This window comes from Agelaius phoeniceus, chromosome 3 (genome assembly GCF_051311805.1).
Source record: "Agelaius phoeniceus isolate bAgePho1 chromosome 3, bAgePho1.hap1, whole genome shotgun sequence".
Taxonomy (NCBI): Eukaryota; Metazoa; Chordata; class Aves; order Passeriformes; family Icteridae; genus Agelaius; species Agelaius phoeniceus.
Window position 1 is genome coordinate 53,831,141 of NC_135267.1, and position 27,861 is coordinate 53,859,001.

General features: G+C 40.0%; 1 protein-coding gene and 1 long non-coding RNA gene across 4 annotated transcripts; one reads left to right on the plus strand and one right to left on the minus strand.

Moving 5' to 3' along the window:
* Positions 1-783: 783 nt before the first annotated feature.
* On the minus strand, positions 784-5,272 carry LOC143693558 (uncharacterized). Of its 2 annotated transcripts, none has more exons than XR_013181354.1 (3): positions 4,914-5,272; positions 2,435-2,821; positions 784-2,235 (listed from the first exon to the last, which is right to left on the minus strand). It is a non-coding gene; the product is annotated as an uncharacterized LOC143693558 (long non-coding RNA). The 2 variants fall into 2 exon arrangements; XR_013181355.1 differs by having other exon boundaries at positions 2,516-2,821; positions 4,914-5,265.
* A 21-nt stretch (positions 5,273-5,293) lies between these two features.
* On the plus strand, positions 5,294-27,861 carry TRMT11 (tRNA methyltransferase 11). 2 transcript variants are annotated; one of them, XM_054628935.2, is made up of 13 exons: positions 5,294-5,429; positions 6,821-6,886; positions 7,660-7,733; positions 8,932-9,013; positions 9,113-9,205; positions 10,217-10,351; positions 11,983-12,139; positions 16,697-16,777; positions 17,416-17,580; positions 18,962-19,034; positions 19,736-19,867; positions 23,029-23,149; positions 27,444-27,861. In XM_054628935.2, the coding sequence occupies exons 1-13, from the start codon at positions 5,361-5,363 to the stop codon at positions 27,573-27,575; spliced, it is 1,380 nt and encodes a 459-aa protein (XP_054484910.2). In that variant the 5' UTR covers positions 5,294-5,360; the 3' UTR covers positions 27,576-27,861. The 2 variants fall into 2 exon arrangements, with proteins under 2 accessions (XP_054484910.2, XP_077031372.1); XM_077175257.1 differs by having other exon boundaries at positions 19,766-19,867.

Consider the following 27,861-nt stretch of genomic DNA (forward strand, 5'->3'; position numbering starts at 1 on the left):
TGCTTTTTCAAAAAGAACATTTTAAGTATGTTAAGATAACAAACTACATCTACTTCTTTTTCAGCTGCAAGGTGTAGATCTGTTTAGAAAGAAGCAGTAGGTTTGAAAGCTAAGGGAGCACACCAACAGTACCTGGTGCAGCACATACTCCCCCTTTTCCAATGTGGTAAAATTATGTGGTGATTAAAATCCATTCTCTACCTGCATCTGACTGCCCTGTTCCCCAGATATACTTATTTCAGCACATTAATTTATTCCCCTTTTTTCCCTCTCTTTTCATTGTCCTTTCACCAGAAAAAGAAAAAAGGAGGGAGGAAAATAATGAAATCCTCAGCCAAAGACTTAGTTTGGTGCAAATCCCCACTGGATGAAAACATCAAAACAAAACCCAATTCTTTTAGGCTTTTTGCAACAGAAGTTCTTTTATATAAATAGCATAAAATTACACATCACTTTTATCAAGTTCCTAATTTATATTAAATTTTAATATTCTTTTGATGCAAGAACAGTATCTTACTTTAAAGACCCATCGAGTAGTGTAGTTAACACCACACAGAAGTTTCTATTTGCACTGCTAAAAAATATAACTTTAGATTTCTAATCATATAGTTTTATTGGTGGGAACTATTGTAAATACAGCTCCTGATCATTTTTCATAGCACTATTACAACTATGTTACATAACCAATCCTTTATTTTTCTTTCTGAAGAGCTCACAACTGTGCTCTGAAAGCAGGTAAATGAGGTATGGGACTGCTGCTATACTTTCATTTATGCATTTGGCACTACAGTATCTCTCCTCTTGTAAAAAACATTGCTACATTTTGGTGAAAGAAGAGCCTTTTTTTTCCTTATGAATGCACAGATGCCCCAATACAGAGTTTCTGCTCTGATTTTTTTGCATCTTTACATTGTGGCACCCTATCTTCTCTGAAGGGGTAAAGCTGAATTCACCGAAAATGCTGTAGAGCTTTGCGGACTTCTTCTGAAGCATTAGAAGAACAGGAAAAAAAATGGTGTGAGATAGAAAACAAAAAGAACAAGAGACACAGAAGGTTTGGAGAAGATATGACTGTAAGATTAGACTATTAAATACCAGAACCAGTGCAGCTGTCCAAAATCCAAGCAAGATGCAACTAATTTAGGAACCATCAAGTATCCTTGCTGTGATATTTTTGTAAGTTTGGGAATTTCAATCTACTTCATGAAAATAACTTCATTTATTCAGTTTAACAATGTGAGATTGAACCTAAAATTTTGCTATATACCAGACTCTTTCTTTGAAGAATATATGAATTCCCACAAGAGTTTTCAATTCCACGTTTTACAAATCCCATTCTCCCACGCAGTATTTCACAACCTGCAGGAATCAGTGGTGTAGGATAGCCAGTTAGTAATTTATACTTTCAGTAACCTAAAAGCAGTAGGCCAGCACAATTATTAGAAGAACTCTCATATACTTGCTAGTAGATGATAATAAGGACAATCCAATGTCAGCGTGATGGAGTAGCTCATAATCTGCAATTTCTGTCCAAATCTCTACCATTTTTACAAAAATATCCTTCTTGCCCATTTCCTCTCCTGCTTGTGTCCCAGTAGGTAGCTGAGTTGAAATACCAAAACCTGTGAAGGTGGTATCTAGTTATGTTTTTCCAAATGGAACCATGCAGCAAAGTTCATTCCAGGACAAAGCCTTATTGTAGTAAAGTGATGACCACATCATCATCTTTTCCTTGCCAAAGCATTTCACCTTCAAAATGAACCAGACCGTGTTTTCTGGCTCTTAACAAGATTCCCACCACTTTATTGGAAATAGTCACGTATGTTTCAAACAGCTGCCCGAATGTCACTCTCACGTGTCCATCTTCTCCCACCTTTCCAGTTCTTCTGATGATCAAGCACAGCTCTTCTACTTCCCTACCCACGTGTGAGTGAGCATCTCTCCCTCTCTGCTCTGTCCGAGAGCCTTCAGGGGGTCTCCCGTAGGTAGGATCTCCTCTGTGAGTATGCGCAGGTTTGGATGCAAGCCTGTCATTGCTGCTGAACGGATTCTTCCTCTGATACTCAATGTGATCCTCTGCCCAGGTCTGCCAACTTTTCCTCAGGTCACCGACTGCACTGGTAGCTTTAGCACTTTGCCCTTTTTCTCCTTCCATTTCTGAAAATGTTTTACGGTACTCAAGCAGGAAAGGAATCAGTGACTGGCTGTAACTGTGGTTCCCGTGTGTACTGTCAGCTGTGAAGGAAAAACAACAAATCAGCCTGATATTTTTTGGAAGAGTTTTGGCTAAGTGAGAGGCAAGGCTGCTGAAGAAGAGGCTGAATATCGGAAGATTTTAAGTCCACTCATAATTCTACAGCAATGAAGAAGGTGAAAGTGATTCAGGTGAAATTCAGAAGTAATTTAAGAATACAGGGTAATAAATTATGCTTACAAGATTACTCGGTGCTCCCCCGATCCCGCAGTTACCGAACAAACCCCGCAGCCTCCGTGCAGCACACAGTGCAGTACTCACTCCTCTTGCAATGACGCCTTTCCAAGAACTTTATCCTGGTACCCGGCAGCCCCGCTGACTTCCCAAACAATCTGATGCAGTGCTGGCTGAGCTGCGGCGAGAGCGCACCATTCCCGAGCGGCAGCACCAACCCAGGCACAGGGGTGGGAAGCCGCTCTCCGGCCTGAACGCTGATTAAAGGTGGACGAATTCACGCCGTGCCGACAAGGTTCCCTCAGGCTGCGTTAGTTATTATGCGCAGAAAATATTATCTGGAGCCGAAACGGCAACACGCCGTGGGAGCAGGGGGATTTTCCTCATCAGGCACTGCAAGGAGAAGCAACAGTCCAGTTAGCGAGCGCGTCCCTGTCCGCAACACCCTATTTAGTGAGGAAGACAAAGGCAGAATAGATAGTTCTCCCTTAAAAGGCCGTGCTGCACGGCCATGGCCGCGGGCGGGCAGGGGAGCAGCGGGCGCCTCTCCGCTCCCGGTACGCTGCGGGCTGCCCGCCACCTGCGGCATTCCATGCGCCTGGAGCACAGACCGGCTCTGCGGGAAATGGTCATTCGGGCGAACTAGAGACAGACTTTTATAGCCCTACCGAGATATGACATGATATAGCCATGTCTTTGCTGGCTCGTGTCATTCACCTGTCGAAATACCCAAGCCGGAGTTTCCAGGTAGCACATAAGTAGAGCTGATACTTCTACCGACATTTGAAGTTAAAACACAGGATTAGTGCTGCATTTTCTACGGGAATATGGACAGAAATGCAAATACTGAATAGTTTAACAGCTGAATTACAGATTGGGTATTTCTGTATTTCGAAACTATTGTTGTTTTGAAAGTAAGTCTTCGTGGGCATTTGCCCACATGCATATGTTGGTGGTGTTGCACGCGAACCCATGAACAGGGACAGGACTCTTTAAATTTCCCAGCAGAATCCCCAGGTCAATCAAAAAACACTTGTGTTGCCTCTGGGTCTAGAAGAGTGCCTGAGGTGAGCACAGAATGGCAACACAATCACCAGAGAAGGGAATTAGGAATAATACGCAACATGAAATAATGGCTTTTCATTCATGGTCTCTCACTTTTAAATTGAAACTCATGGTTGTTGTATATTACCATTTTTTATTACATATTTTTTGTGAGAGGAAGGTGGTTAATTCTAACTTCCTGGATAAATTTCAAGGTGAGTAATTACACTTTGTTTATATAAAATTCCCCTGAAGGCTAAAAAGTGTAAAGTTTCTTCCTTTCCCTCCCTAGAAGAGTTAAGAGGTATGTAATGTTTTTAAGATGATTCCCCACATCCATGCTAACAAACTGCTTGATTCTCCTCAGTGGCATTACAGGAATGTTCTGTATCCAAACACAGCATCTGAAAAGCATTTTGTTTTTATATGAGAATCAAATACTCTGTAAATCTTAGTAATGTACATTCACTTCCAAACTAAATAGAGCAACATGTATGCACTGCCAGAGATTATGCATGGATCCTCAAGTCAAAAGCAAGAAAAACCCAGGGCTTTTGTTAAAAGTCTTCTGTAGGAAACAGTATCAGTGAAAAACAGGTATTCACCTTGAGAGAACAGGCAGCAATGCCCCGAAGGTAAAGCAGTGCAGATAAAGTAAGCAAAAGCCAGTTTCAAAGAGATTAAGCTTAAAAATAATACCAACAACCCCTTCTAAGGAGTTTCTAAAATGGAAACAATACAGCTAAGAAATTTAAAGTGAGACAGATTGGAAAAATAAAAGCAGACTTTTCCCACTAAAGCTCTCTCAGCAATTCCAAGATTTTTTAAGCAATCTCAGGCTCGAAGGGTTTGTCAGCAGTTCAGCAATTGTTTATTGCTGGGTCTCAGCATTCAGCTACTGAGGTGAACAAGCCAGTCCCACATCTACCTCTTTCCTTTCTCTTCTAGGAAAGCTCACATTTAGGTGCCAGGTGGCTTTAGACTGCTTTTTTGTCAATCATCAGGGCTAAAGCCTCACAGTAACCTCAGTTTTGATTACTGCAGGAAGGGATAGCTGGAGAAGCTGCAGGATGAGATTATGGGGACGCATCAAGAAGGCGTCCCGTGCAGTGCTCACAGGTCACGAGCAAAATCTTAGCTATTAGAAAAAAACCCAAAAAACTGAAAAAAACCCCCAAAACCAACCTCAACAACATCAGCACATAAAACACAGAACATGAGTTCAGTGCTGAGCTGGCCTGGTTCTAATAAACAGCTTACCAAAATCTGGGTAAGATGAACCTTTCAGATCAACACAACAGGGAGACCAGCGAGTATGGGATTACAATTATCAAGACTAGATATTAAAATAAAACATAACCCGCAAGACACACCCCTTTTTGCCCCTCTGCCGGACCGTCACACCTCTCTCTTCCCCTTTCCTGGGAATGTGTTTCTCTACCTGCTGCGACACCCACGCCGCCGGCGCTGACCTCCTTCCCACGGAAAAAGGAATGCGACTCCTTTGGCATCTGTTAATTCTTAATGTTATTTAATGCTCCAGATCCTTAAGTGTGGCCGGGAGAGGCCGCAGCGCGCCCCTGACAGTGAAACACCCCTGAGCGAGCGTGTCCCCAGTGTACACGGAGTTATTTATAAACCACACGCAGGCACTGCTGCACTGACACGTGGCGTGCGTGATAAAGCACACCCAAAATATAACTAGGAGGAGAATGGGAAGGAGATGAAATGAGCACTAATTCCTGAAGACTTCGCGCACGCTGTATCCCGCTCCGGACGCTGCAGGGGCCACGGGGGTCTCTCCGCCACACGCCCCTTCCCGGGCTCCTCCCGCCGCTCCCGCCCTTCGCTGCCGGCGGCGCATGCGGGAGGCGGGGGATGGCCGGACATGGCGGCCCCGGCGCTACGGCGCTATTTGCTGCTGCTGGCGCAGGAGCACCTCGAGTTCCGCCTGCCGGTGAGCGCTGCGCGGGGCCGGGACAGGGACGGCGACCGGGGGCCGAGTGAGGCGTTGCCCTTCCCTCTCCTCTCCTCCGGGGCGCTCCCGGCCAGCGCGGCCCCGGGTGTGCCGGGGGAGCCGGACCCCGGGCAGGGTCCCCTCTCTCCGGGAGAGCCGGGGGCTCGCAGCGCCCGGCGCCTCTTCCGTCGCCGCTTCCCGCGTCTGACCCCCAGGCTCCCTCTTCCCCCTCCCGCCCCAGGCTCATGGAGAGCCTCCGCGTGGTGGCTTTAAGGCAGCACTTTCCTTGCCGCTCGCTTTTCCAGAGCCTCTGGCGCTAGGAGAGGTTGCCAGCAGAGTACCCGGGGCTCCATGAGAGAAGCGGAAGCTGGGGTTGTAAAAATGCTTTCAAGTTTTTGTCTTTGGTGATTAATTTGGAAGTTTGTTTAAGTTATCCGTCAGGTCCCGCCAGTGTGCCCTGGGTGCAGGAGTGGCTGGGGCCGCCCTGGGCACAGGCCAGGGCCTCTCTCCATGGACTGCCCCGGGAGCCGGTGGAGTCACCGTCCCTGCCGGTGTTCAGGGGAAGACTGAGTGCCATGGTCTCTTTCACAGGGTGATTTTCCGTCGTTGATTGGACTGTCACATGTTACAAAATGTTTAACGTGTCTTGAAGTTTTTATTTTCCTTGTTTTCATTAAGGTTCTCTTTCCTATTTGCTTTGTGGGATTGGAACCTGAGTTCCGTTCACGATCATCCTGATTTTTCTTTAGGCAAGGTCGTTGGATGAAGTAAAAAGAAGATGATACATGTGTAGCACAGAAAGTTTTTCTTTTTATCGCCAAGGTTTTGGTGACACTTGGTGATACACCTGCTGAAGGAAGCAGCGCCATTTCTCCTCTATTTTGGTGACTGCTCAGCTTGTTTGGTTTTGTGATGAGCTATGCTAGGAACATGATTTTCAAAAACTTAATGGAACAAGCAGGGACAGATTTTTTTAGCCAGATGATCTGCTGATCCTGGCCCTGAGTCAGTGTTACTACTGACATACCACTTTTATGTGAACTAGTCAGAAAAATATTTCAAGAAGAGAGTGGATAGTATTGTGAGAGTGTAGGATTGAACAGTAAAGATTCTGATGAAGGAGAATATGTGAAATAGTGGGGTTTAATTACTGAAATTTTCCTGACATTTGCTAGTGAATTTTGAGAAAACTGTTTTTATGGCAGGGAAGTCTTAATTTTCAGTTCATGAGCAGTACATACAATCTGAATTTACTTGTGAACGTGTGCCCTGTCTACCATCTGCATTAGAATTTGTGTTATGCTGCTTCTTCTCTTTTCTTTTTTCCCTTTTCTTTATATAAAGCCTGATTCTAAAGATTCTAAAGCCTGACCTTTATGTTTTCACTTTAGGAAATAACATCATTGCTCTCCCTTTGTGGTGGACAGTTCAGTGGCGAGCAGGAAATTCGTGTAAATGTAAGTGAGGACCAACTATTTTACTTCAGTGTGTGTATGGTCTGCAAGTATGTTCTTTACAGTATTTTTGTTAATTGTAGGCATCTGAATAAATATTTAAATTTGTTAGGAAATTTGGGAATCTTCCCAAAACTGAGTTCTCAATTTCAGTAAAGAGTCAGAACTCTTTACTGAAAGATGCACAAAACGAAACTCTTTAGTAAAAAGATGCACAAAATGCACCTCAGGTTGTCTTCACTTACCAGCATGAAAAGAAGCAGTGCCACCTGCTGGGAGGCTCTCCTTGCTTCTTAGGATAGCTAAACCCTGAAAACACTCAGCAGCAGTTTGGAGTTGCTGTTTTGTCTCTAAATCAGTGAGACACTGGAGGAGTGCAGTTAGGAAGCCATATGATTCTGGTCTCAGTGCTTGGCTAGAGAATGTTATTGGGATTTAGTTGCTGCTAAACAGTAGACCTGTTACGAGGTATTTCCAATCTTTAGTGGATGAATAATCAAGAGAAATGCAAATAATATTTTACCAAGTCAGTTATGTTGGGAAAATTAAATACATAACAAAATTTCTCAGACATTCAAGCTGAGTAAACAGTTTTGTCTCAGATTAATTATTTTACCCCCATGTTCTCTGTATGATTGAAGGTAACAGATGTATTTTTTATTAATTTTTTAAAATCTTCAGTATGCATGTTCTGTTTTTATAGAACAGAACTGTGTGGTTGTGTAATTCATGTGACATCCTGGGTATTTGCATGACTTACCTTCTCTTGATTGCAGTCTCCCTTTTGGATTCTCAATATTCCTTCAGAAGAGATGGCAAGGGGACTAATGAAGCGGACAGTATGTGCAAAGTAAGAGATTAACAGTCTTGTAAATAATAACACAAGCATTGGAATTTTGTTCTAATATGGCAAATATAAATTCGGTATGGAATCATAAAATAAAGAGTCTCTGATTCCCTCTAGAATTGCGAAGGTGCTACTGGAGCCTGTAGGACTCCTGTAGGACAGATTATGTAGTATCCCTGTCTGTCCTCTTTACTCAGTGTATGATCAATTCAGGGTCTCAAAATGGTGTTCTTCACTCCAGAGACAGCACTTGTAGCGTCACTCATGTTTTATGTGCCTTGTATAATGTTGAGTTAGTGGCTTTTTGTAAAATAAGTATGGAATTGAAAGATAAAACCAGTGATACATGAAAACTGACAATCATGGAAGGGAAAGGTTGTGTCACCCTCACTCATCTGGGCCTTCAGTCCTGACTGCTGCAGCAGAGTCCCTTCTAGAAAATTCAAGAGCACAAGGATATGCTGGAGAGTAATTGTTCCAGCAGGTCATTTTTAGAGGTATCTGAATAACATGCTTCCCAGTGAGGTGTGTGAGAGAGGCCTTGAAGTATGGTTCAGGATGAGAAGCAGCATAGGTGTGTTACGTCCCTCTGACCATACTAAATTTGGGGTGCCTGTGCTGTGTTCTTCAGAGTTTGTTCTCCTCTGCAGAGCCCCTGTTGAGTGCTTGTTGTCTCAGGTATTCAGTTTTAACTACAATGACTTGGGCTCTCCACTCTTGCCTAAAGAGTGGAGCATTGCACTTCAAAAAGCAGCTGCAGGCAGCTTGGGGAGTGAAATGTGACACAACAGTTTCAGATGTTCTGCACACCATGCACTCTCAGTTAATGTATGCTAATTCTATGTACAAAGCATAATTAGCCCATGGCTTATTTTTCTGTCCTACAGGTGATTGTGGGAACATGTGTTAGTTTTAGAATAAGATCACTGGAGTACCTCCATTGCACTGCTAATCAATATGAAAAGCTCTGATGCTTTTGGTACATGTTACCAAAGAAAAGCATCAGTGAAATATCAGCCTGTAATTAAAAATACTTGTTACAAACAAAAATTAAAACATTTGTATAGAATTAAATGCCACACTTCAATACTCCATGAATTAAAGCCTAAATACATTGGCCAAGTAGGTTAAAAGGAATAAGTATCTGTAAGGCATTTTCCCTACTCTATGTGACTAACTCGCAAAAACTTTGTAATTTCAGGTCTATATTTGAACTGTGGGGCCATGGAAAATCTGCAGGGGAGCTCTATGCATCTTTGAAGAACTATCCAACAGACAAGATGGTATAAATATAGAGAATCTGAATGCTGTGGTTCCTTAAGCCCACTGAATAGCACTGAATCTGTACTAATTAAAGTGTCTTTGCCTTTTATTTTTTTCAGCTTCCATATCTACAGTCAGACTCTACTTACAAAGTACATATTCATACATTTAATAAAACACTGACCCAAGCACAGAAGATAAAAAAGATTGATGTAAGTAGATGGTTAAGAAATCTTTATTTAGTTTAATCTGTTCATGTTGTTCTTATTCCATGCTATCAGTGTATTTAAGTTTCTTCAAGATCTTAAGGAAGTTTATGGCTTATGTCTTATCAGGTCTAAATGAGATTTTTGTCTGAATTAACATTCTCTCAAAATTCACGACTTTTTTTTTTCTCCCCCCCCTATAAACTGACTGTTTAAGGCATATACAATGCCAAACAAATATCACTGCTGATTTCAGCCCCATGTGCTGGGGAAACCGAAGCTTACTGCTGAGAACTATAAGATTCAAATGGCAAGAGTTAGGTGCCAGATTTTTGGAAAATCTGTTACTTGATTCCCTTATTAGTCTTATTGTTGCAGAATGTGGAACAAGTTACTTCAGCTGCAAGCTGTGGATTGTGTGCTGATCTCCTGTTCTTATCTGTACTTGTGCTCTCCTCCTACCTTTATCAATATTTCATTTAGGAATTTTTTCCAAATTACTGTTTATTTCTGCTCTTCCACATTCTATTTTGGCACCTATTTATTCAATTTACTTCATTTACAGAGACTGAAATTATATGTAGTAGCTATTTTTCCCTGTTTGTTCAGTTTTTGTGTACATGAAATAATGCTAAGTATGTGAACTGCTATAGCTGCACATCACTGAAACTTCACATCCCATTATTCATCATCAGTGTTGTTGCTATAACTTGAAAATTGTATAATTAATATGCACAGTTAATTTCCTCTGAAGCTGAGTTCTGTTCAGTTAATGTGTTAGGGTTCCCAATTTCCAAACCATAATCATTTGAGCTATTTTTGTTTAGAATCAAGGCATTTCAAAAAACCAGTGAGAATTGAACTTTTTAATACTAATATACCATTCTCACAAGTGAAATTGTGGTTTGTTTGCTGATTTTTTGTTTGATTTTGGTTTTTTTTCTTGGTGGGGGGAAGATACCTTTTTTAAAAAACTTGACCCTGTTTATTTTTGACTCTGTTTTCTTTATTTTATAGGCCCTTGAATTTCTGCCATTCAAAGGAAAAGTAAATTTAAAGAATCCAGAACACGTATTTTGGATTTTGGAAGATTATGGAATGGACCCAAATGATGTTCCAGAAGAGCCCATTCATCTGTATTTTGGTAGATGGGTGCGTGAGCATGTTTGCTTCAGTTCTTGCAAGCTTGTATTTTCAGGAGAGTGTACTTCAGTTTAAATGTAAAAAGTGTTTTGATTTTTAATAGAAGCAGAAAATATTGTCTGAACTTGTCATTGCATAATACTCTGAAGCAAGTCTTTGGAATCCTTACTGTGACTAGGAAAAAGTGGCTTTAATGAACAATTTAGAGGTGGAAAAAAAATGAAGTTGTACCTGGAAACACACCTTTGTCTTGCCATCCACTGAGAGGACTCAGCACAGCAGGGGTGGTGTGTTACATTTTTTTGGACCTGGCTGTAGCTGAAAGCACCTGTTCCAAACACATAGAAAGATGTACAGAAGAACTGTAGATGGCTTGTGGCCCAGCTGAGTGGCATCAGCCTCACTGGAGTATTCTGTAAGTGCTTCAAGTGATCCTGGCAGGCACCTCCATGGAAAGGTGCAGGCTGATCCCTGAGGCTTTGGACATCAGGGAGTCGAGCCCACAGGCGGGCACCTGCCCGAGGGAGCACCGACAGTGCAGAAGGAGCCAAGTACAAAAACTGTCTGGAGCCTGTCATCTGTGGTCTTCATTAGAAATGTTCTTGCCTGCTGGCCATATGCACTCTACACCTGCTGCATTATTAGGACATCCTGAGGAAATTTGATCTGGTCTTTTATGTTTCTGTGAGGGAAAAGTGGTTCCTCAAAGGATATCTCCCAGAATGACACTAGCCACTGGTGGGAATATGTGCTTGCAGTGTCCTGGGTGGAGGGCAGCTGAAAGGAGGGAGAACCACTGCAGAGGTTGTGTAGGTTGTGTTACACAGCCACTGTTAGAGATTCAAGCTATCTGTTAGGGCCTGTGAATATCCTCCATGCCTGTGATTGATGTGAAAGCACCCTGGGTTGTGGTAATGCTGTGAAACATCGCAGCTGTTGTCCCATCTGTGCTGAATTCCTAAAGTGTTTAAAAATGAGTAAACCAACCTGAAGAAATAGGCAGGTGAATTTTGTTAACCCAGTAAGACTGATGCTGAGAGAGGTGGAGGGATAGTGTTGGATAGTGTTTGAATGTGTTTTGTTTTGGATTGCTTTGGTCTTCTCCAATGTACTTTGGAAGTCTGATGTAAAAATGCCAGTATTTGGTCTTTGTTTGCTTTTCCCTCAAATTCTCACCTGTCAATGCTATTCTAAATTTGGAATTTGAGTGGGACAGAAATGCCAGTGAAGAAAGAAATTCTGTCTGACTTTTAAGCATCCGTGTGTGTGCATGCATGTCTTAACGTGCGGGTCTAATCCTCATATTTTTGAAATCCTTTTAACTATGAATTGCCAGGAATTGTTTTTCTGGTGCTTAGAATAATAGCAAAGTTACTCTAATTATAATTTCTTCTAAACAATTTTCTCTCTAAAATGTTTGTACATTTTTAACCTCTGTCTTGAAGAATTTACCCAGTGTTGAACCATGATATCTGTTGCTTGGAAAAAAGCCTGTCATATTTTCAGACCTCAGAAAGCAGGGTGATGTGTTACGAAGTGAAGTTACCTGGCTTTGGATGGTGTCACTAAAGAGAGTCTGTCAGTGTGTCTGTTTATATCTTGTATCCAGGATCTGACAGGGGTTTTAAATGTTTCAACAGATTGCAGATGGCCAAAGAGAACTCATTGAATCCTACAGTGTGAAGAAGAGACACTTTATTGGAAATACGAGCATGGATGCCTGCCTCTCTTTCATCATGGCAAACCATGGGAGAGTAAAACCCAATGACATTGTATATGATCCATTTGTTGGAACAGGTATATATTTTATTTTTTTTTCATCTGTTGGGAAGAACTGGAATATTGTGTTAGTGCTTGCACTACTCTTTTACCTAGTGTCATGACTTCTGGTGCTCAACAGATATTTGAGATGCTACCAAAGACAAAATGGTGTTTATAAAATTATGGTTTGTTAACCTGAAAGGGATTTTGGAGGAAGGAGACCAAATTCCAAAGATGTAAACAGTTTATTTTGCGCTTTTAGAAGGTCTGTATTCATTGTTGACCACGTGGCCTAAGCACCCATCCATGTGTTTCATGGACTGCTTAAGATCAAAGTGACCAGGAATTGGAATTTGGCTAAGCACTTGCTGCAGTCACTTTTGGGACATTACAAAGCAGCATTTTAGAGCTGGCTCTTTAGGGGAGTGCTGAGGGCATTTCTGGTTATACTACACAACATAGCAATAGTGAGCTCATGGCAGCATTCCATGAGGAACACTTGGTTGTGCAAAGCCTGCGTTCAGGATATTATGGCTCACGCAAGGGACCCTTCCCCAGCTGAGCTTTCCTTATCTTAGCCAGGAGGGGGAGCTTTTACTCCACATACTGCTGTGCATGGCACAGAAGTACTTTTTGCCTCAGGGAAGCTCAGCCGTATGTGAAATAGCTGATCTAGTGTGTCAGCTTGTGCCATATAATTTTAGCGCAGTATATTGTGTTCAGCTACCTATAGTAGTTTCTTCAAAAATGTAGCAAAGGCTGTGTTTCTGTCCTAGAATCAAACTGTAGAGTATCCTGGGTTAAAGAGAACCCATAAGGATCATCAGAGTCCGACTCCTGGCCCTGCACAGAACCATCCCCAAGAGTCACACCATGTGCCTGAGAGTATTGTCGAAATGTTTCTTGAACTCTGTCAGACTGTGGCCACTTCCCTTGGGAGCCTGTTCGGTGCCCAACCAACTCTGGGTATTTTTTAATATCCAACCTAAAACTTCCCAGACACAGCTTCAGGCCATTCCCTTGGGTTCTGTCACTGGTCACCACAGGGAAGAGATCAGTGCCTTCCCCTCCTCTTTCACCAGCGAGGAGACTGTAAATTGTACTATGGTCTCCCCTCAGTCTCCTCCTCTCCAGGCTGAACAGACCAAGTGACCTCAGCTGCTCCCCACAAATCTTCCCCTCAAGGCCCTCATCTTCTTTGTTGCTCTCCTGTGGACACTCTCTAATAATTTAATCTCTTTTTTATATTGTGGCACCCAGAACTGCCCCCAGCACTTGAGGTGAGGCTGCCACAGCTCAGAGCAGAGCAGGACAATCCCCTCCCTTGCCCAGCTGGCCATGCTGTGCCTGATGCCCCCCAGGACATGCTTGGCTATCCTGGCTGCCAAGGCACTGCTGACTCATGCTCAGCTTGCTAAACTTTAGTCAAGGTGACCACATGTGAAATGCATAGATTTAAAAATACTTATGTTAATGGGAAGATGAAGAAAAATCTCTGCAGAGAAGTGAGGGAGAGAGAAGACTACACTAGTAGGATAAATTCTTATTAGCATGTGTCTTCTCTGTGCCATAGAAAAAGAGCATGGATATGATATTTTCAGAAACAGAAGGGTTTCGTGAATTCTGTGGTTTTGTCTTAAATTTTATTCTTACACGACCTGATTTTTTTAATGCATAATATCATCTTATGAAATTTTCTTCTCTTTCTTGTGCTTGTCCTTTGAAAGGTTCAGGAAATCCCTCTACTTACCTCTTAGCAGTTGGTTTCATTTTGGCATCTGTGGCTTTTTGTCTTATAAAACCTGCTAACTTAAATCACAAAATAAAGTCTCTGAGAGCACTCTTTCTCTTGGGAGTGAAAATTGAAGAAAAATAAAAAGGAAGGGCAAAGACAGAAGAAGAAAAATCACATAAAATGATGAAGCTATAGAAATTCAAGATAAATGTTGTGTTTCAGTTCAAAAGGTAACATACACAGAATTCTCCCCAGTAGTAAATTGCCTAGTAGTTTGAATTACAATTTTAATTTTTTTTTGTTAGACATTTGTAATAAAGGGTAGGGATTAAAGGGGATGCTGGAGATACTGGATGGCATGCCATTTGTAAGTAGAGTGGATTTATGACTAAATAACCGTGGCTTTTGCAATTACTTCTTTTGAGTAAACCCCAAGAATTTCAGTTGTCTCTTGAGGACCTTCAAAGGATTTTCAAGCTTGTAAGTACTACAGTGTCCTGTCACTGGAGTTTCTGGGAAGTGGTTTGGACTTGAGAGTGATGCAGTCATTTTGAGCTGATGGGTTTAGAAAAATATATATTCAGGATCTGAGGAGCATTTTGAAGAACTGCAGTTCAGATTTCTTTATTAGTGCACCTTTGTTACCTGGCTGTGTTTCTGCCTGTTTTTTTACACTGATAAAGTGAAGAGTAAACCAGTAATAAACCAATAGAAAACCAAACCAGAATGGCCTTGCAAAATGGTTCTTGCTAGTTGCAAACAAACTGGTTTTTGCTGCATGAGCCAAACCATAGGTCTTTCACATTAGTATAAGAATGGACAATTGGCAGTTTTCCTTGGAATATAAAGTGCTCTTTGACCAGCCTGGCTTTTAGAAGACTCGACTCCCCTTTTTATTGTCAAGTGCAGAATTGGAATGGCCAAGACTGTGTTTTTAACTTCCATCCATGTTTAAATATTCTTTTCCTCAGCATTGGACAGAAGGAAGCCTGGAAGCTTCTAGAAGAATAAATCAAGTCTTTTACCTGAATAGTTTGTGCTTCCTCCTAGACAGTCAGTTCAGGTTATCTCATTAATCTTGTTGATTGTTCTTTTGGAAGATATTTGTGATACTGCATAGTTGTAAATGACAGGATGTTTTTTTTTGACATCCTGGAGGACCAGACCTTGTCTGTGCTGAAGAGGTGGAGAATAGTGTGTGGTAGAAAGGTATGAAGCTCTGTGCCATCATCATTCTGCTACAGGTCACCAGGGACAGAGTGATTCCCTGATTAACCCTTTCATATACTGATCAAAGGGCTGGCCATGTAAGAGTATGTAAGTATCTGTGCACCTTCTGCATGAACACAATTGAACTAGTACAAGCTGCGATTTATTAAAAGCTGTAAATTCATGATTTCCAAGCTTCTTTTTTTGCCTGTAATTAAAAATATTCTTAGATGGGCAAAGGACTCTCTTCTTACTTTTTTTGTAGGACTGGGTGGTATGCCATACTTGGGGTCAGGGCTAGCTAAATTTGTCTTGACCCTCTGGATGTACTGCCCATCTGTTCTGAGGGATTGCAGCCAAGAAGGGAAATGGGTGATTCCTTTGGGGTGAGTAACCTTTTTCCCTGATCCATTTCACAAGAAAAAGCAGAGGAATATTAGAAGTTTTTTTGTTCTTCCTCACCTTTGGTTTTGGTAGAATTCATTACTGTATGGTGCAGAAGTTCTGTGGTGCACACAGGGCACATTAGGGATTTGCTGGTGCTCAGGACAGTGCAGCCACCTGAGATGCCTCTCTCCATGCTCCTGGTGAATGGGAGAACTGGTGTCACCCCCCCAGCCAGCTTGCACATTGTCAGCCCTTCATCCTGCAACAGTCATCCCCTTTGTTTAGCAGAACTGTTGACATCAGTGGGGTTCACAGCCTTGTTCTCAGTTCTGTTCTGTTCTAAACCATTCTGGTAGCCACAGACCTCTTTATTAATAAAAACTTGACCACACAGGTATCTGTCCATCTCCTGCAGTCTGTCCATTGTTTCATTTGGAAGCTGTTAAAGAGTTAATGTCATTTATTCTTTTCTGAGGGCTGTTCAACTGTTGTCAATTTGAAGGGGAAATCACAAATTTTGGTATGGTGTTCTTTTCTTTTTTAATTAGGAAGGCATGTTGCAATAGCAGTAATTAAAAAAAAATGGTTTTATTACAAAATAAGTACTACTGACAAAGTAGGTGGCCTACTCACAGACAAATGATTTGTATGTAGTTTTCACACTTGAAAACTATCGCAGAAATGTTTTTGATATTTATGTTTACACTGGAGATATTTACATTTGTAAGGCTCTTGACCATTGTTTCTTACAATATGGCAATAGCCACCTTATAGAAGTTTGATTTTTGGACACGGTTAAAGAAACTGACTTTGAGAACAGACACAGTAGAACTGCCATTTGTTTGGTGATGATTTTTCCAATTGTTTGACAACAGTTTGAAATTCTGCTCCTTGCAAAGTAGAATCAAAAGTTTTGGTTCATGTAATGATTAAAGGATCTTACTGCTTAAAATACAGAAAGCCATAAACAAAACTCCTGAACAATCTCCAGAGATGAGGAGTGACATAGGGCACAGCAAGATAAGGAAAATCATGTAGAGCAGACAAAGGACTTAGTGTTATTATGTCTGATATAATTACATAGTGATTCTAACTGGTTGGTAGTTCTACTTCTTTTTTTGGTGTTTGTTTTGGGTGCTTTTCTTTTCCTTGGGTCTAGTGTGCTGCTGCTGTAGGCTCCTGAAGTTCCTGAGGAAAAAATCCTAATGCAGGTGACATTTATGACAGGAGTTTATACTTTGCCTTTTTTCTTCCCTGTCTAGGTGGCCTTCTGATCTCCTCAGCACATTTTGGGGCATATGTGTGTGGTACTGATATAGATTACAACACAATCCATGGATTAGGTATGTTACATCTTTTGAAGCCACTGAAATCTTACCCCCTGTAATTTAAGAAGACTGATAGTAGCAGATGATACTTAGTGGATTTTAGAGCAGCATTAATCTTTGCAGGATTTATTTGGTCGTGCTTAGTTTTTATTCACCAATTTCCATGTATCCTAGTTAAGGTATTATCTTATTTTTAAGCTGAAAATATTTTTGAAAAAGAATAATGAAGACCAAAACAAAGTTCCAAATAATCATTACCACAGCTGTGTGCTCTTTTAACCCCTGATGTGGGAAGCTCTTCAAAACCTAAGACAGGAACCCTCATCTCATTGTTCTCTGTAAATATACAAATTATATTTGACTTAGTGGGCAGGGTTGTGACTGGTGGATGGAGAGAGCATCTTGCAAACCAACATTTTTGTAAATGTATTCTTTGACACTCTGTGCAGATGGTGCAGCAGAAATTTTCTCTTGTATTTTCATTTTTCATTACTACTTGTGAAGTTTACTGTGAGTACTTTTGACAGGTTTTTTTTGGTGACATTTGATTATTTTCCTTTAATTTAAATGGTAGAGTATATGAAAGCTCCTCTTATATAATAGTTTCTTGAGTATGCTTTTTTTTTCCCTTTCCATTCCCTTTCCCCTCCCAGGCAAGGCAAGCAGAAAAAACCAGAAATGGAGAGGGCCAGATGAAAATATCAGAGCCAATCTCCGACAGTATGGTTTAGAGAAATACTACCTCGATGCACTGGTTGCTGATTTTTCAAGGCCAATATGGAGAAAAGGGATTTTGTTTGATGCAATCATTACAGACCGTAAGTTTGTTACTGCCTTTCATTGCCTTTCATTGTTTTAGTCATAACAGTGACTAAAACATTACTGCCTATGTACATTGATTAAATGCCTGGACCAGTGCTCAGGTCTGCAGCTTCCATGTTTCCAAAGATGATTGTCGAGAGCAGCATTGTGGAAATTGGATCTGCATTTGATGTCTCTGCATTTATTTTAAGGATAGTTATTAATGTATGTATAACAAAGCTGACAATAACACTTTCTCCCATGGAGAGAATGTTATGTTCACCAGCAAAAATCAATGTGGCTGAAAATCATCCTTTGAAGAAGTCTCTTTCAGTAAAAGCATCACATTATTGATGCATAGATACTTCTTACCAGAGTGGTCTGTGTTGCTGTTGGCAGCACATTGGAGTCTGCCATGCATCTCTGATGGACTTTGGGAGACTTGTGTTAATGCTTAATGTAATGCTTCCAAAGAGAAATTTTAATGTGTTTCCAATACACTTAGCTACTGGAAGCAGGAGCAGTTTGAAAGGATCCTCTGCTCTTTTAGAAACCTATTTACTAAACACTATTTGTCTTGTAAGAGAGGGAAAAGAAACCAAGGGGATAAATGAAGACCTTGATACAGCAATTTCTGATCTCAAGTGCTGGCTTTTACAATGACACACTCATATTAATTAGGAGTAGGAAGTGTGACTTTTCTTTTTAGGTTGCTTGCTAGTTTTTATTTGGCCTGTTCAACAGCAAGACAGTGTAGAATATTAACAAGGACTTAGAACTGAGTGTGAAAACATTTCTAAAACTTCTGCAGTGGTTACATTGGTGCTTCTGTGATGCTGAAACAAGTCTCACAAATTCACAAGTCTCACAAATTAACATACAAGTAAGTATGTTATGCTATTAGAAATGTGCAAAAAACGTTTGAGAAAAAACCTTCTCTGGTTCTTATGCATGAGAATTACCATTTGTGTAATGTTGCTGGCAAGAAATTCTGATATACTTAATTTCTTTTTTGAAAAAGGTTAGTTAAGTGCTATAGGGGACATATTCATGTCTGTCAAACAAAAAAGGATGGGATTGTTTATCACATGTTGGAAATCTAAGAAATATCTTTTAAGAAAAACACAGCATTTGTCCTTTGTCATGTAGCAAACGTGTAGCTCTTACAGCTGAAGGGATTTCCTTGAAACAGTTATAAAAAAACTTTTTGGAGCAAGAAACTTTCAACAGATCTTGAAGAAATTTTCCTTACTGACTTTTACTTCGTAAAAGCTTTCCAGTTTTTAAATCTTGTATAAGCCACAGTTTGTGCACTATTGTGTATGTATGGTGTAATTGTGTGTTATTTGGACAAAGTGTGAGGTTCTCATCTCTGCATTTTGCTTTTGCTTTGTCTAGCACCATATGGTATCAGAGAAGCTCCTCGCAGAATGGGATCACAAAAGGAAACAGTTAAATCAGTTGAAAGAAGGTAGGGAAGCTGTCTTGTCTGAGAGAATATAAATGTCTTAATGGAAACCCAGTTGCAGCTTTAGAATGTTTGTTACTTCTTGGTTGGCTGTCAGAAGTTTAAAAATGGTAGCAATTATAATTCAAGAGGAAAAGCCATTTTTGTTCTGTTTGCAAAACCACTATGTCACTTCCTGAAGCCTTCTTGGTTTTGTTTTCCCTCATCCTTTGCATATGTTCACATTTTGAAACCTATTTCTCACCTCTTTGAGCCACCATTAGCATGTATTTCCAGAAAAGTTTTCTTTGGTCCCTGCAGGCTGCGAATTCATTCTAAAATGGAATACTTTTAATTTTACCTTCAACTTTTTTCTTTTGCATTTTCCACTGCTCCTTGCTTTTCAGAGATGTCCCATAGCTTCTCCAGTGCCTTGTCTTCTGACTTTAATTCCTTTAGAAAGATGCTGTGCAAAACAACTATTGCCAGCATACCTGTGGTTCTTTAGACTCATCTTTAGTACATGTGGAAGTCAAAGAGACAGGGGGGAACTTGAGAAGTTGTATTCCTCATAGTAGAAATTGTACTCCTGGATTGTCTTAGGTAGCTTTGCAAAGCTCAGAAAGCGCTTTTGTGGCTTAGTATATTTTTTTTAATTGCTATTATTAAAAATTGAGATTTTATTTGTGCTCTTGTTTGCTAACACTTTTATGTTTTTTGTTCAGCACAGAAAATCATTTCTTTGTTTCATCCAGTTACCATCTAAGCGACATCTTTTTTGACCTCTTGAAGTTTGGGGCAGAATATCTGGTGATGGGAGGAAGATTGGTTTACTGGCTGCCCATATACAGGCCTGAGTATGTACTGTTGAATTCTGCTGTGTTGTGTGTCAGAATGGATGCTGCATTTTCTCTGTGCTTTCCTCTGGGACATAGTACCAGCACTTAAGAGTAATGCCCAGACTTTGTATTTTAAAACTTCGTATGAGGGAGGCCACATTTTGTAACAGAGCTTTTGAATGGAGATAATTCCTGACTGTTACCAAGCAGAAAATGCCTTTGCATGTCATTGTAAATGCATGTCCAGTGGGTTGAGGCTTAAGCTTAAAAAGTTAGACTTTCAAGGTGGAGAAAGATTTCTAAGACAGTAGAAGCAAGGCTAGTATTAGTGTGTGTTTCTGCTAAAGTAGTTGATAGAGGTGTGCAAAAGTCATCCTTGATTCTTTGGGGTTTGGCACTACTGATTTAGCTTTCTTCTGAGAAATAAAAGTGACCAAGAGATGGCAGTGAGAGGCAGGAACATGGGAGAGCAGCCCTGTTAGGGACTAGAGAGGCCAGCAGAGACTGCAGGGTCTGTCTGCTCAGGAGTGCAGCCTGGGATCAGAGCTGAGTGCGTAAGGAAAACCAGCTGTTTGCATGCCTTATTTCAGCATCTGCTAGATTAGGTTTGAGGGGTTTTTTGTTTTGTTTTTGTAAAGATTTTTTACTGTCAAGTGAGGAGTTGATGTACAGTAGCTGTTTCAAGCTGTCTTCCAGATACAGATGTGCTCTAAAGGTAGTTTCTACAGTGTCTTATATTTCTGGGTACAGCAAACTATACTGTTACATAAAGTTGTGGTTGACCCTGGTTTCACCATGGAAATGTCTTGGGGTAGTCCTATATATCTCATGCTGTTTTGCCAATTTGGAATTCAAAAGGAGCCATTTCTGTTACATGCTTCTGTAACAGGAGAGTGCATTTAGTAGTTTGCATTTTTTAGTAAATGATAAAATTGATATTTTAGGCCTTTTTTCTCATGAGACAATTCACAGACAAAGCAATGAATGCTATTGATAGTATTGTAGCAAATTTTCATGTCAATAAAATCTCTTTGGAATTACTGAATTTATTTTATTCATCAAGATACCAGTGTTTTTCTTTCTGCTCATTGAACTTTTGTAAAAACACGCTTCCTTACTACAGCAGTGTAAGGTGTTTCACTTCAGATAACTTGGGAACTGCATATTTGGGATCAGCTTTAGTTGCTGTTTTGGGGAGGTCTAGTTGAGTTGACTTTTTAAAAGTGAATTTATACATCATACTACGACTTGAAATACTAAAGTTGCTAGAATTAGAATAGTAGGATAGTCACTTTATTTTCAGCTATAATAATGAACATGAGGCATTAAAGCAATTAAGTGGGGAGAAGAGATTTTTTTACTAACATGTTGCATTATCAAATATCCTTTGGCAACACCTGCCTTGAGTTTCATTTCTTGAGATCATTGTATATTACCTTAAATTAAAGCTGAAACTATTGGATTGGATGTCTGTTAAAATCATTGCTTCTGTATTTCTTATTTGACATGTTTCTGAGTTTTACCTGAAAGAATGTAGAAATACATTCATTAATGCTAACAGAAAAGGCTTTTAACAAAGTGATAGTGATCTCTCCCTCTTCAAGATAGCATCTCACTCCAGAGTTTATTCTTTCAGTCAGACATTGAAATCATTGTTGAGTCCAAATTCTTCTAATTCCATTAAAGTCAGCCTCCTGTATGATTATTGAGAGGAACTTTTTAAATATTGTGGCCAGGTGCCTACCTTTGTAAAAGAAAGACAGTTTGGTGGTACTGGATACATCAAAAGTCTCATGTAATAGAAAAAGCAGTTGAGAATTAATTTCATTCTTCTTTGCTAAAGCATGTTCTGACTTTACCTAGCTGAAGCAGGTACTTGTTTCTACATGAGAAGTGACTGAAAAGTAGTTTTATGGTCTGGAAATTTTGGAGGAAAGCAAAGAGGCAGTACTGTTTGGGTTTTTTCTTATTTGCATATCTGTATTTGGGATTGAGTTACTTGTTTAACAGCTTTGTGTTAAGAAATGCCAAGTTTTCCACCAGCACCTAGATAGATCCTATTTTAATCCAGACCAACACCTTTACTTTTGTTCAGAAAATCCACCTCTTTACAGGAAAAATGTAAATCTCCTTCATTGTACCTTTTAAATTTAAGTCATAGATATTAAGTTGTTCAGTTCTGTGTTTCAGTGTCTGACTTCTGTTAACACCCAAACACTGGAGAATCATAGGAGCAGGTGTTTTGTACAAAATCATACCTAACAATACCAAAACCCATTTTCTGTGTTATCTTTTCATAACTATTACATGGAAAGCTTATTACAAAATCTAGGAATAAATGGCTGATCTATGTTTCAGTATATAGGAAGGATATTCATATTTATCATATTATCTAGGTTAATACTTCTTGCTGCTGTAGTCCCCTGCAAAGCTCTTAAATCTTTGAATTTCTCTTTCAGCATTTGGAGAAATAGAAGGATCAAAAGCAATTTAGAGAAAGCACTTTCTATGTAGAAACTAATGTGGTTATGAGGTGGGGCATTTAGAACACTGTAACTCTTGCTTCTATAGATAGTAGCAATGTTGGCTTATAATTAAATGTTGTCTAATGTTAAATGATGGTGTTTGTGGTTTTTTGCCATTAGAAAAAGTAATTACAATGAGATAAATTTGTAATACAAAATTTTGAAGTTCAGGAATGTTACTGTCTAATAAGAGCTGGCTTGATAAGATTTGAAATTGAATCGCTGTGATCTCCTTTTAGGGAGCCAGAGTAAAGTCTCTTATTCCTGCAACTTCATATATGTTGACTGTGGAAAATATCTTTAAAATCACAGCTCTAAGTTGTTGTTCCTGGTTGGCTGAGGTAGTTTGTATAACTTGAAATTATACAGGCAGGACCAGGTGTACATACATTAACATAATTTAAATACATGCAGAAAATGGGGGGAGTGTCTCTTTACTGTGGGGTTTTAATTCTGCATACTGCATGTCAAGGTGATTGGAATATATGATGTCAAAACTCCGAAACAGCAATATCTGAATTTATTTAATCAGGTTAAAGTGCATAACAACTTTCAACTGTGAACCTTTTTGTGAAGTGTCTGTAAGAATTTTGTTTCAGATGCAGGTCTTCCGCTTCATGAGCCTACAGCCCTAAGAATGATTATTTCTTCCAGATACACAGAAGAGATCATTCCCCGCCATCCATGCCTGAAACTTATTAGCAACTGCGAGCAGCTGCTTTCCAGCCACACATCAAGGCGCCTCATAACCATGGAAAAGGTGAAAGAATTCAAGGTAAGCTTGAATTCTTGATCATATCGTGTAAAATAGTAGCTGTTGCGTTCGTGACAAGTTCGTGCTATTCAGCATTTGATCCTTGTTTCTGTCACACTTTGGTTTTTATGATCAGAGTTAGAGCTTTTGTAAAATTGAGCAGTGATTTAAGGCACTGTTCTGGTTTTGGTTTCTTCCTTTTTATTCTCAGTTTTTTGGTAAACTCTTCATCCTGAAAAAGTCCCTTGATAGTGTGAAAAAAATCTTTGAATTTACGGTTACTTGTAAATCCCATCCACAGAGACTTTGCCTTAATGCCTAAGTTTTCATTGATTGCAAAGTGTGTCTCAATGCCCAAGTAAATACTAAATATCTTTGTGGGTCTTGCAGTACAGGTAGACCTCATTTAATTCTGTTACTTCATCTTTAGAGTGGTACATTTTATTTTTTGGAATAATATTGAAATTGTGACAAGTACAGCAAAGCGCACTGGATCAGGGATTGGGACCGGGGAATATGGCATTCAGATCTCCTTTCCATTCTTGCTACTTCTTTCTCTTAACACTGTTAAAAGAAATGCTAAACACATGTGAGGCAAATTCTTAATGAAAATGCACTCAGTGAGCAAGTGTTTTCAGTACATTGCTTGTCAGCTGGAAGAGCTGTTTCAGATGGCAGGAGATGCAGTCAGGCTGCTATGTCTGTGTGGTGCTTGCACTGCTGACCCAGAGGGGTTCAGTGCTGCCTTCATAATGCTCGTGGTGACTGCAGTTCTCAAGCAACACCTGAGCTTCTCTAAACACTCTGTGTGGAGCTCAGCCTCGGAGCTGCCAACTTCCCCAGTAGCAAACCAGGAGGGTAGAAGATGAAAGTTTTTGACATGTGCGTCTCAGGATGTTCAGGGAGGTTTTTGACAGCAGTTTTATTGCTACCAGTGCTGTAGGGTAGCATATTCTAACCTAAAAATATATCAGCCCTTCTGCAAACAGACTTGCGTCATTTGTTACTCTCCTCTTGTGCATCACCTGTTCTTCAGTTCATGGTTTGACAGGTTCCTGTCTGGAAGTGCTTAGCTCTGAGCACCTGAGACTAGTTGGCAGGCTTGCTGCTTAGATGAGACTGTGCAAGTGCTTACATTCAATATTCCAGATGTGTGTTAGATAATTTAAAGATACCAGAACTTGTGTGTTGTTTCTGATGATGCAAAACTTGTCTAGAGAACAAAATTCATGTTGAATCCTTAGCCAGTGCCTGCTTGGTTTAGGACCTTGTTTTGGTGTCTAGGATTTCCCCACCCCAGTGTCCCTTACCTGGAACATGTTTTTTCCTCTATTAATATCCTGAGCAACCTTTGAATTGGATACTTCTGACTTGCCAGATAGGACTATAAAATTCAGTAGTTTTACTTTTGCCTGCTTTTCTTTTTCCTAAGTGAAAGAGTGAATTTTTATGGATATACCTAACATTTATGTTTCCAGACAGTTCCTGTCTGCATTACTAAACTGGTTTGTAACAGGCCCTCAGTTGCCTTTTAATTCAGCTTAGTGCAGCACTTGCAAATGGATGAGAAATGTTACAAATCATGTTACTGTTACTATGCAGTTCTTCGGTTTCCCTGCTGTTTGCCACCAATAAGGAATTGCAGATTTCACAACAAATTTTGATTTCACTATTAACACTTTAAATAAACTCTTAACTGGAGATTAATTCAGTCAATTATTGAAATTGGTGGTGCAGTTTCATTGGAATAGTTTGTAATAAAAAGGAGATCAAAGTGAAGGCAAAAAGTGAGTATGTCTAGGTGAAGTATTGATCTATCGTAAGAAATCATAAGCATGAAGATTATATGTTGTATTAAAAACCTCACAAACCTGGTATATAACTTAACTGTCTTGTAAGCATCCAGTCTGTTCTTTCTAAGTTTACAGTGAAATTGTGCCAATTGGAAAAGGTTTCTTCCTGAATTCAGTGTTGATATGAATATGCTCTTCCAGCATGTGCACAGTATGAGCAGAAGAGTTTTGGGTTTTTTGATTACTGTTTCAGACAACTTTTGCCACTGTTCCTCCCAGCACAGCATTCACCTCAAAATGCACACTCCCCTCCTGCCTCCCCCACAGCACAGCTGCACACTGTTACCCCAAAACCCAGGGTGGGTGGGGCAGGAGCAGCTGCAGCCTCAGCCCTGAGCCCTATGTTTCTCCCTTCCTGTGAGGCATCCCACTTTTTTAATGCCAAGAGAGATGCCTAGAAATTATGTAGTAAGATGTAACAGAAAACTTGACTGAAGGACAAACTCTGAGCTTATGCTTGTCCAGGGAGGGACTGTGAAGCACCAGACACACAAGCCCACCCTCCTGAATGGGTCAAGCATTTCCATGTCATGTGGTCACTCTGGAGTTGTTACTGGTGTAGAATTTTTCCTGCTGAATTTAGCAGTGTCTAAATTCAGTGTCTAAGTTCCTGGGTGTATGACCCTGCTGTCTCTGGTTTGGTAACTGCTCCTTTTTGTTTATAGCTGTATAACATTAGTACAAGTGGTTTCTATAGCTACTGTCCAGCACCAGATGTGGAGTGGTAGGAAACAGTGATAAGACTAGGAAAACTTTTTTTAAAAATGAAAACTAAGTGTGGGTAATTACCTTGAAGCTGGACTGGGGCATGCCAGATGAATAAGAATCTTTGGAAAGTCACTTAATATTTTTCCAGATTTAAAGAAAAACATTTTCTTGTTATCATTCAGCATCCCCTTCTCTTCCACCTCTTCATTATTTATTAGAGAGCTCTGAAACCTATTTTAATGTTGTCTTTAAAACAAATAAGTTGTTAAGGGTTTTTTTTTACAAGTTATTTTCTCTGTAGAGTTAAATGAAACCTATCCCTGGTGTTCAGATTGTACCCATTCAGCTCCTTGATACACAGTAGTGTAAGTTAAAATTTGTTTGAAAGTCCTTAGACTCTGAAATCCAGGAATTTCAGTTACTTTGATCAGTCCTCATGCTGCCTTTAGAATTCCTTTGACTAGTAAATCTCAATAGTGACTGGTATCCCCAGGAAATTCAGGATTTCTTATTTTCTTTTCCCTTTTTAAAGCAGCAAGTTAATTTAAGCTGGTGTCACATTCCTGATACCTGCTTTTGTAGCAGGTGAGACCTTCTTTGAAGTAATATCTCGTTGTGTCCAGAAGAGGGCCCTTCTACATGCACGCAAGCGTCTTTGTTGAAAAACCTATTCTTTCACTCCCTCAGAATGCTCGTTAAGATCTCCGGAGCTAGGAGAGGTGCTGATCTCAGTAGGTGAAAACCTGGAAAAGGCTACAAAAGAGCTGAAGGGAGAGATTGTCCACTCGGATTCTGTGCATCCTTGCATTGTAGTACTCTTGTAATATGAAAATATCGACTAAAATCTACTTCCATGTTTCTACTAATGCTAAAACATTCTGCAGTAACTTTATTTTTGAATGTGAACAAATAACTAAACATCTTAAGGTAGTGAACCAATGTCTATGTTACTGCATTGGTTAAAAACCTGAGAAGTAACACATGGCAGAATAGAGGCTTGGTTCTGTTGTGTGCTTGTTTTTATTTTCTCCTTGTGCTGTTCAGTTGTTCTGTGTGAGGCTCCTTCTCACTGTTCCTTCCTGCTTTTGAGCATAATGAGAAACTGACATCACCCAGAAGCATTAAACTGTTTTTAGAAGTTGCCATCAGTTTTCTTTAACACTCAGATTAAAGTTTGATGTAATGTTTATCTTACAGCGTTGCTAATGTTAGCTGACAAGTATCTTAATTGTATAAAGCCATAGTACATGATGAACTAAACCTTTGTATATACATTGGGCCAATTTTCTAAACTCTGTTTTTGGCTGGTGTCAAATAGGTATTATGTGTGGGGATTTACTGTGTCAACTTTAACTTTCAGAAATACATGAATGTTGCACAGAAAAAAAAATCTCTGAATGTGCTTCAGTAACTGTAGGAACTCATTTTACCATTTGTGTTCCTCTTCTGTTTGTGCCTGCCTTCTACAGACCTCTGACTGACTGAATTCTCCTGAAAATATTTTTTCTGGAAAGTGACCTGTGTGGTGCATGGTACCTATGCTCATTTGGTTGGGTAAGGGTGGGATTCTGGTGGTGTCAGCTGAGATATTTTCAGCGACTTAAGTGTGTGCTGTTGAACTGTAAAACAAAAACCTAACTGCTTTATCCTTGCACCTCATGGTTTGAAAAAGTCTGTTTTTCAGACTCTTTTTTTTCAATACATGCTGAACACACTACCCTCAAGTCTAATGTTTGTCTTCTGGTGCCATGCAGGATCAAGATGAGAACTCTTACTTGTTGGATGGCCAGTATATGCCGTACAGGGGACACAATTCTTTCCGTGAGAAGTATTTCAGTGGTGTGACAAAGAGGATTGCCAAGGAGGAAAAGGACAATCAGAAGTAAAATATTATATAAACAGGTTAAAAAATGAGAAAAGAATGAAGACCGTGTTTCTTCGTAAGGACATCTGGATATGAACATTCATTTGGATGCTTCAGAAAAATAAGTAACTGCTTTTAATTTTAAAACGAGATGAAACCCACAACCCAGGTTGGGAGCAGTTCTTTTTAATTAGCTTTGTTTATAGCAGATTTTATTGTACAAGTTTTTTGAGTCTTATTTAATTTATATTTGTACTTTCAAGTACTAATGATGATTGACTAAAACCATTATTATTGTTCTTTCACCA

Coding starts and splice junctions, on each gene's coding strand:
- TRMT11 (XM_054628935.2), top strand. CDS start 5,361: ATGGCGGCCCCGGCGCTACGGCGCTATTTGCTGCTGCTGGCGCAGGAG. Junction 12,140..16,696: donor TGATCCATTTGTTGGAACAG/GTATATATTTTA, acceptor TTCCCTGTCTAG/GTGGCCTTCTGATCTCCTCA. Junction 19,035..19,735: donor GTTAAATCAGTTGAAAGAAG/GTAGGGAAGCTG, acceptor TTTTTTGTTCAG/CACAGAAAATCATTTCTTTG.